Below are 9,919 nucleotides of genomic sequence, written 5' to 3' on the forward strand. Positions count from 1 at the left end.
CATTTGGGATACCATTTGGGATACAGACTTCTGTTTTTCTGTTAAATATTTTTAGCTTTTCTGTTTTGTTGTTTTAAAAAGGGGGGGGGGCTATATGACACACCAGGTACAGGAGAACAGTGGTCACGTCCCAAATAGAACTCTATTGCCTATAAAGTGCACTACTGTTGGCCAGAGCCGTATGGTTCTGGTTCTGGTTGAAGCACTGCATTATAAGGAATAGGGCTCCATTCTGGAGGCATTCAGTATGTATGTAAATTCCATCCATCCACCGTGCTCACTAACCTCGCCTGCCCACTCATGTTCTCTACAGACTCTGTGTGACGAGTCTCAAATGGCATTCTATTTCCTATTTAGTGCGCTAATTTGGACCAGGATCCAAAGGGTTCTAAAGTAGTGCGCTATGTGGGGGATGGGGTGCCATTTGGGATGCGGAACACTAAGAGTTGCTCCTATTGATGATGCTTATGACTCTATTAGATGTGTTGGGACACGTAAACAAGTGTTTTTAATAAGACTCTCAGCTTTGTGTTCGGTCCACCAGAGTTGTTGTGATCAAGCACTTTATTATTAAGCTAATCTCTGCTGTCACTATTTGGGATATAACGTTCGTGTGGCATATTTCTATGGTGAATGTTATGATGGTGAAATTGAATTTATTATTGGTGTCACAGACGAGTACTGTATTTTTTTGGTGTGGTTCTATGATATCAGTCTTTTGTTATTGGGTTGTTGCAACACATTTTGAGAGTTTTTAACAGGGAGGGCAATATCAGTATGATTATATGGCAGAATATACAGTATATGAATTAATGGTAGGATCTGCACCTCATACTAACGTTATATATTTCAGAGACTTCTTCTTTGCTCTTTGTGTGTTTTATCTCCCAACACCTGAACAGTGAGACACCCCCTTGTCCTTGATTGGACTAATCTGCTGCCTCTTAATCCCTATGGTGCTCTAACTTTAGAATTACCCATTTAGGGAAACTGATAGGGGGGATTGGTATTAGTGGCTTTACTGTGACCAGTCGTGTACTCCTGTATAAGGCTATTATATTATCATCCTATGTCCTGATACAGAGGAGGGCTTGGTTGCATGTCTCTTAAACACAATTCTCACACAAAACTCAATGAAATAAAATATAGATTATAGATTAAGTGTCTGTAGAAGGCTTTGTAGCATGCAAACTTGAAGGCAGAAACATTTCTATATTAAACTGTTTAGAAGGTTTATTTTGCTTGAATCTAAAATGACAGATTGTTTGCGTTTTAACATGATATGCCTTGCGCATGGAAAGCCTAAAACAGAAAAGGTTCCAAATCTTGTAGGCTTATGGCTTCTATCTATCTCTGGTAAAAGCCACTGGCACGGTAAGTGACAGTTCTAATAAGCTACAGGCTTTGCTAGTGAGCATCCTGAATGGCATCCTGGTCAAAAGTAGTCCACTATATAGGGAATAGGATGCCATACTGGACACACCCAACGTAACGGCTAGGCTACACACCCAACACCCTCTGCTACAGAGTCTCTTTGGCTAGGCTACAGCACCCTAACACCCTCTGCTGTTGGTGACAGAGTCTCTTTGGGTCAGCCAACGTAACGGCTAGGCTACAGCACCCTAACGCCCTCTGCTGTTGGTGACAGAGTCTCTTTGGGTTCCATAAAGCTAGAGGTTTTTAATGTCACGTGCACAAGGACAGTAAAATACATGTAATGCCCAGCTGTAAGCCCAACCATGCAGTAATCAATAACAATGTCAATCTGAGAATAACAAGGTAGAACAAAAACACACAGTAAATACAAAATAAGAAGAACATGATAAAGTAAGTAAACATACTATATACAGGGTCAGTACCATATTATAATGTACAGGGATACTGGATCTATAGAGGTAGATATGTATAGGGGTAAACATACTATATACAGGGTCAGTACCATATTATAATGTACAGGGATACTGGATCTATAGAGGTAGATATGTATAGGGGTAAACATACTATATACAGGGTCAGTTCCATATTATAATGTACAGGGATACTGGATCTATAGAGGTAGATATGTATAGGGGTAAACATACTATATACAGGGTCAGTTCCAGTACCATATTATAATGTACAGGGATACTGGATCTGTAGAGGTAGATATGTATAGGGGTAAACATACTATATACAGGGTCAGTACCATATTATAATGTACAGGGATACTGGATCTATAGAGGTAGATATGTATAGGGGTAAACATACTATATACAGGGTCAGTACCATATTATAATGTACAGGGACACTGGATGTATAGAGGTAGATATGTATAGGGGTAAACATACTATATACAGGGTCAGTACCATATTATAATGTACAGGGACACTGGATGTATAGAGGTAGATATGTATAGGGGTAAACATACTATATACAGGGTCAGTACCATATTATAATGTACAGGGATACTGGATCTATAGAGGTAGATATGTAAAGGGATAATGTGACGAGGTGTCAGGATATATGACCAACAGAACAGCAACAGTGTATATGATGATTTTATATGAGTCGGTGTGCGTGTGTGTAGAGTCAGTATAAATGTGTGTTGTGTGTGAGCAAATTATGGAGTGAGTGTTTGCCCACACTGCATGGCCGCATCCCACATGGGAGCTCCGGTCAAAAGTAGTGGAGCAATAAGCACATGGCCTTTTCAGAGCTCTGCAGCTTGATTGGGTATGTTTTGTTGCTCTGCACGTTTTTGAGAGAGAGAACCACACACATACAGCATATGAGAGAGCGAGAAAAATAAAGACAAATACGAGGTGTGAAGAAGGGAGAGAATCAGGAAAGGAACAGAAGGAGCGTGCCGTTGAGCTTTGTTGCTATAGACACACGAGGACGATTACTAGAAGAGAATCTGACAGTATTTCCGGGTCAAGGAGCAGTGCAGCACTGGTGTACACACGTTTCTACGTGAGTCTTAAAAGTAAGTAAACTTTAATGCCGTTATTTGTAAATATGAAATGATGAAGCGTTCAGGTAGTCTTCCAGCGAATTGCTGTGTTGACCCGTTGCAAAGTGTTTTTATCACCGGTGACGGGTTATTTGGCCAGCTAACATGGCAAGCTAGCTAACCCTAACACCCCATGCACATTCATTCGATGCTGCTTGCTAGCATAACTTGACTTACACTGATCAAGCTGTTTTGTAAACTACATTATAACCTAGGCAAATAGACTGGTAAATGTTATTGTTTTGTATAACCTACCTGCGTTAACTGAACTGGATGTGTTTCATTATGCAGACGGCTTTTCATGACGAAGTGGTTTTCGTGTCCGAGAAGACAGGAAGGTACAACACCGTGGAAAAGGTCTTTATTGATCAGGTAGCTAACGTTAGATGAGATCACCATAAAATAAATCACTATCAATTTATCAAATCACACAAACAACAATCATTATCAATTGATCACCAGTCAGTGTATGTGAATCACTGATTTTTAAGACTCCTTCCTCCACATGTGCTGGGATTGGCTGCCAATTTGGATAGACAACCTATGAAACATAGTACTTTAGCCAACATCTACTGTAAAAGTTTACTGTTCGTTTTTAATCCGGGCTTTATCTCCTGTAGGCTCAACGTCTGGCCCTACAGAGGGAGATAGACAAGGAGTCCCAGTCCACGGTTTCAGTCAGATCACTGGTTTGTATCTGGTTCTGTGTTGCTCTCCAAAATGACACTGGTTGCTCTCCAAAATGACACTGGTTGCATCCCAAATGCCACCATATCCCCTATTTAGTGCACCACCTTTGAACCAGGACACATTGGGTCAGAAGAAGTGCACTATATAGAAAATAGGGTTTAATTTAGGACACACACTGTCAATATCAATATTGTGTCCATTTTAAACCTAAAATGCATTCTCTACAATGTCCTTGGAAGTGACTGCTTCTTTCAAACAGATCCATATTGTGGGGTGTTTATTTTTCTCAGATGGTCCAGGCCGACACAGGCAACAGGAACGTTACCATGAAGAAGACAAACAAGAACAAGAAGAGTGGGAAGGACACCCACGTTGAGGAAGAGATCTCAGAAAACACTTCCATAAACCAGGGGAATAGCGAAGGAGTGAAGAAGAAAAAGAAGACGAAAGTAGAGACTCTGGTAGAAGAGCAGGTTTCATCCAATGGGGAATGGGGGAATACGGAAGGAGAGCAGGAGAAACAGAAAGGAAAGAAGAAGAAGTTGTCGTCTGGGACTGACACCAACGGTGAGGAAGTCATGACTAATGGAAATGACAGAGGAGGGTGCGGCCAGGAGAAGAAGAAGCAGAAAGGTGTTAAAACGGAGCTACAGACAGAACACAGTGGATTAAAGGATGAGAAAGGAGTAGTGGAAAATGGGCAGAAGCTGAAAAAAAAGAAGCTCTCTCAGGCAGAAGAGACAGAGATCAGCGTTGTCAAGGTAGAGGAAGGAGGGGTGATAGAAATAAAGAAAGGCAAGAAAGAGAAGGGAAAAACAGAGGAAGAAAAAGTGAAAAAGATCCCTAAAGCTGCTGAACCAACTGAGAGTCAGGAGGAGGAAGAGGGGGAGACGAAGAAGAGAAAGAAGGGTGAGAGAGCAGTCGCTGAGAAAAGAGAGACAAAGGAGAAAGAAGTGGTAGTAAAGAAGAAGAAGGGAGCTGAGGCTACAGTAGCAGTACAGCAGGAGGAACAGAATAACACCAAGAAGAAGAAGGGAGCTGAGGCTACAGCAGCAGTACAGCAGGAGGAACAGAATAACACCAAGAAGAATAAACCCAAGTCCTCCAGCAGCGCTGCAGACACCACCATGGACACGGAGACGGAGAGAAAGGAGGAGGGCAAGAAGAAGAAGAGAAAGGCCTCTGCACTAACAGAGGAGGAGGATGTGTTGGACAAGCGGAAGCCCAAACATATGAAAAGGGTGGACATGAAAGGAGTAGTGGAACAGGTGGAGGACGGAGAGAGCGAGGGAAGGAAAAAGAAGGTGAAGAAGAGCTCCTCTGAGGTAGAGACAGAAATGGAGGACAGCACCCCTCACCAGAAAGGGAAGAAGGTTATGACGAAGGGGAAAAAGAAGATAAAGGTGGAGAGCTGTGACCCTGAATACCAGGAGGTGAGTTAAAGGGGTTAAGGGTCAGAGGTGAAGAGGTTATCAAATCATGGGTCTCCTTCAGCAGAGTACAACGTTATGGAACGTTCAGATAGACATATATGATGTAGAACAAACATGTCTCTCTGACATGTAGAATGAGGAATCATGTCGGCTCTATTCCTGACATTTCTATCTGAAATGGTCAACAATGTTTGCCTCTGGAAGGTGGCCCTGATTCTAGAGCCATTTGAAAGGTCCTTGTTGAAAGTATTGTAAAAACCAATGCTCTGACCCGCACCCAGAACGCTGGAGGTGCCGACTAACAAATGAATAGCCGAACTGTGCGACTAACAGAATAGTTAACTGTTAAATGAATATAATGAATATAAAAACCAATGCTCTGACCCGCACCCAGAATGCTGGAGGTGCCGACTAACAGAATAGTTAACTGTTAAATGAATATAAAAACCAATGCTCTGACCCGCACCCAGAATGCTGGAGGTGCCGACTAACAGAATAGTTAACTGTTAAATGAATATAAAAACCAATGCTCTGACCTGCACCCAGAATGCTGGAGGTGCCGACTAACAGAATAGTTAACTGTTAAATGAATATAAAAACCAATGCTCTGACCTGCACCCAGAATGCTGGAGGTGCCGACTAACAGAATAGTTAACTGTTAAATGAATATATGGATAAATGGAGAAAACAGTGTTGACTTTCTTACTTAATTGTTTCTACTTAAAGGTATTAAAACGCTGACAGTATCAGTCTGTAGTTGTCTGATATGTTGTTTTGCTCCAACCCCCAGAGGGACCAGACGGATGTGGTTTTCCTGTCAGAGACCAGGGGAAACGCCTTCGAGATCAATATTGATCAGGTAGATCGCTAACGACCCATTAGATCTGTTTGGATCCTGTGAATCCCACTTGCCAGTCAGTCCACCAATCCAACTCTGTCACTGTGAGAAAGAGAAATGTAATTTCTTCCTGGTCTGAATTAAACATTGTATATTGATTATGTAACTATTTATGAATAAATTATGAATGCATTATATTATACAAATGCTTATTAGTGAATGCTGTTGTTTGACTGTAGCATTGTGTTAATCAATGACATGTTGGACACACACAAACCAATATAAAGGCTCTATACTGATTAAGTAATACCCTCTGACTGTAATAATATACATGGCGCTAGAAGCATCCAAGGACGTTAAGCTGGACTGTGTGTGGCGCTGGCTCCAGAGTGGTGCCTGGTCTGTGTGTGGCGCTGGCTCCAGAGTGGCCCATAGTGCCTGGTCTGTGTGTGGCGCTGGCTCAGAGTGTGCCCATGGTGGCGCTGGCTCCAGTGCCTGGTCTGTGTGTGGCGCTGGCTCCAGAGTGGCCCATAGTGCCTGGTCTGTGTGTGGCGCTGGCTCCAGAGTAGTGCCTGGTCTGTGTGTGGCGCTGGCTCCAGAGTGATTATGCCTGGTCTGGCCCAGAGTGGCCCAGTGCCTGGTCTGTGTGTGGCGCTGGCTCCAGAGTGGCCCATAGTGCCTGGTCTGTGTGTGGCGCTGGCTCCAGAGAGGCCCATAGTGCCTGGTCTGTGTGTGGCGCTGGCTCCAGACCCATAGTGCCTGGCTGTGTGTGGCGCTGGCTCCAGGTGGCCCATAGTGCCTGGTCTGTGTGTGGCGCTGGCTCCAGAGTAGTGCCTGGTCTGTGTGTGGCGCTGGCTCCAGAGTGGTGCCTGGTCTGTGTGTGGCGCTGGCTCCAGAGTGGCCCATAGTGCCTGGTCTGTGTGTGGCGCTGGCTCCAGAGTGGCCCATAGTGCCTGGTCTGTGTGTGGCGCTGGCTCCAGAGTGGCCCATAGTGCCTGGTCTGTGTGTGGCGCTGGCTCCAGAGAGGCCCATAGTGCCTGGTCTGTGTGTGGCGCTGGCTCCAGAGAGGCCCATAGTGCCTGGTCTGTGTGTGGCGCTGGCTCCAGAGTAGTGCCTGGTCTGTGTGTGGCGCTGGCTCCAGAGAGGCCCATTGCCTGGTCTGTGTTTGGCTCCAGAGAATAGTGCCTGGTCTGTTGTGCGCTGGCTCCAGAGTAACCTGGTCTGTGTGTGGCGCTGGCTCCAGAAGTGCCTGGTCTGTGTGTGGCGCTGGCTCAGAATAGTGCCTGGTCTGTGTGTGGCGCTTGAAGTGCCTGGTCTGTGTCAGGGATACTCCCAAGTGATTGCAAAGTGATTCTGCTGTTTTTCCAATAATCAGATCTTTTGCCAATAACTGGTCAAAAAGTCAAATAGGCAGCCATTGAAGCACATGTGGATTTGAGTATTTTTATTTTTTAGACTAGGAGTACAGTAAATAGAATCACCAACCATATGTTATAGAGTATATGTTGTGTACTATATAACATGGACTTGAGAGTATATGTTGTGTACTCTATAACATGGACTATAGAGTATATGTTGTGTACTATATAACATGGACTATAGAGTATATGTTGTGTACTCTATAACATGGACTATAGAGTATATGTTGTGTACTATATAACATGGACTATACAGTATATATTGTGTACTATATAACATGGCCTTCATATAAAACGATGGTCCTATTACATTCCATAGGGGAGACGCCTGGCCCTGCAGAATGAGATCGACCAGAAGTCCAATCCAGTCCAACTCAAAGCAGCACCGGTACCATCGGTCAGTACTCTTATGATGTCAGGACACCAAGGTGTATCCCAAATTTGGGGTCACATACCAACTCTTCTCTGAAACAAATCATTATGTCGAATATAAATATTACAAACATTGTTCTTCTTCTCTTCCAGGGTTTGGGCCAGTGGGGCACTGCCCAGTTTGACAGTTCCGACCAACATAGTAAGTTCCTGCGGTTGATGGGCGGCTTAAAGAAGAGCGGGCAGCCAATAGCAGCGAGCGGTGCGACGGGAGGGCGGGCCAACATGGCGCTGACTAAAGACGGACAGCAGAGCTTGCAGCAAGGCTTACTGGGGGAGTTTGAGCGAGCTCAGTCGCGCCGCATGGACTTCACGGGAAGGGGGGCGGGACTTGGGTTCTCGGCGCCGTCCAATAAGAAGTTCTCAATTGACATCAACACAACCCGATCGGTGCGCTTCGATGACTGAGTCGGGACGGACCCTTGAGTGTGTGTGTGTGTACCTTTTCTCTTGCAGGGTCTTGGGAGTGTCTGTCGGTGAATGTGGTGTGTATGAATATATACGGTACCAGTCAGAAGTTTGGACACACCTACTCATTACAGGGTTTTTCTATATTTTTACTACATTGTAGAATAATAGTGAAGACATCAAAACTATGAAATAACACATGGAATCATGTACTAACCAAAAAAAGTGTTAAATCAAAATATATTTTATATTTGAGATTCTTCAAAGTAGCCACCCTTTGCCTTGATGACAGATTTGCACACTCTTGGCAAATATATTTTGATTTGATATTTAGACTTTTTTTTGGTTACTACATGATTCCATATGTGTTATTTCATAGTTTTGATGTCTTCACTATCATTCTACAATGTAGAAAACAGTCAAAATAAAGAAAAATCCACAAATGAGGTGTGTCCAAACTTTTGACTGGTAACAAAAATATAAATGCAACAATTTCAATGATTTTAACGAGTTACAGTTATAAAGAAATCAGAAATAAATCCATTAGGCCCTAATCTATAGATCTCACATGACTGGGCAGGGTGCAGCCATGGATGGGTCTGTGAGGGCATAGGCTCACCCACTGGGGAGCCAGGTCCAGCCAATCAGAAAAGGCCACAAAAAAGGTTTTATTACAGACAGAAACACTGTTTTATCAGCTGTCCGGGTGGATGGTCTGACGATCCGGCTTGGTTACACGAGGTCTGTGGTTGTGAGGCCCTTTGGACGTGCTGCCAAATTCCCGAAAATGACATTGGAGGCAGCTTATGGTAGAGAAATGAACATTCAAATCTTTGGCAACAGCTCTGGTGGACATTCCTGCAGTCAGGATACCAATTGCACACGCCCTCAGAACTTCATCTGTGGCATTGTGTTGTGACAAACCTGCACGTTTTAGAGTGGCCTTTTGTCCCCAGCACAAGGTGCATCTGTGTAATGATCATGTGGTTTAATCCGCTTCTTGATATGCCACACCTGTCAGGTGGATGGATTGTCTTGGCAAAGGAGAAATGCTCACTAACATGGATGTAAACGTATGTGTGCACAATGAGAGAAATAACATGTGTGTGTGTGTATATGGAATATTTCTGGGATCTTTTATTTCAGCTCATGAAACATGGGACCAACACATTCATATTGTTCAGTGTATAGGAGTACTGTATGACATAAAGCTGCTGACATTGACCTGAAAGCTGCACCTATCCACCTGTGGTATCAATGAGAGCAGAGCTGTGTGTCTGCCTTCTGACTGGTCCAGTATGTGATGCTTCCTGGCTGTATGATAAGGTTAGCGTCCTGAATGGCACCCTACATAGTGCACTACTTTTGACCAGCGGCCCTGTAGTGCACTACTTTTGACCAGCGGCCCTGTAGTGCATTACTTTTGACCAGCAGCCCTGTAGTGGTCCCTGCTCAGGCCTGCAGGTACTCAGGTTGCACCCTGGCCACCTTGCGGATAGTCTAGTACGGTCAAATGCCTTAACTGAACATGACATGATAGATAACTGGCAGTTGATAAGCTGTCAATTAGACATTTAAACAGCATAGAATTGTTTACACACAGTCAACAAGTGGACATTATGAATGATGCTCAGTTGGGGCTCTTATATAAAGGATTTCATAAAAATAAAAAGACATCTTTAAAATGAACCTTTCTGATAACAGGTAA

At 43.9% G+C, this 9,919-nt stretch overlaps 1 protein-coding gene across 2 annotated transcripts; it reads left to right on the forward strand.

The window, feature by feature from the left end:
- Window positions 1-2,635: 2,635 nt before the first annotated feature.
- LOC135560112 (lysine-rich nucleolar protein 1-like) lies at window positions 2,636-9,900 on the forward strand. 2 transcript variants are annotated; one of them, XM_065001209.1, is made up of 7 exons: window positions 2,636-2,965; window positions 3,284-3,364; window positions 3,613-3,681; window positions 3,973-5,115; window positions 5,906-5,974; window positions 7,691-7,768; window positions 7,897-9,900. In XM_065001209.1, exons 4-7 carry the CDS (start codon window positions 3,973-3,975, stop codon window positions 8,209-8,211), a joined length of 1,605 nt encoding a protein of 534 aa, XP_064857281.1. In that variant the 5' UTR covers window positions 2,636-2,965; window positions 3,284-3,364; window positions 3,613-3,681; the 3' UTR covers window positions 8,212-9,900. The 2 variants fall into 2 exon arrangements, with proteins under 2 accessions (XP_064857281.1, XP_064857282.1); XM_065001210.1 differs by having other exon boundaries at window positions 3,284-3,349.
- Window positions 9,901-9,919: the final 19 nt, after the last annotated feature.

Source organism: Oncorhynchus nerka, linkage group LG15, assembly GCF_034236695.1.
Source record: "Oncorhynchus nerka isolate Pitt River linkage group LG15, Oner_Uvic_2.0, whole genome shotgun sequence".
NCBI lineage: Eukaryota > Metazoa > Chordata > Actinopteri > Salmoniformes > Salmonidae > Oncorhynchus > Oncorhynchus nerka.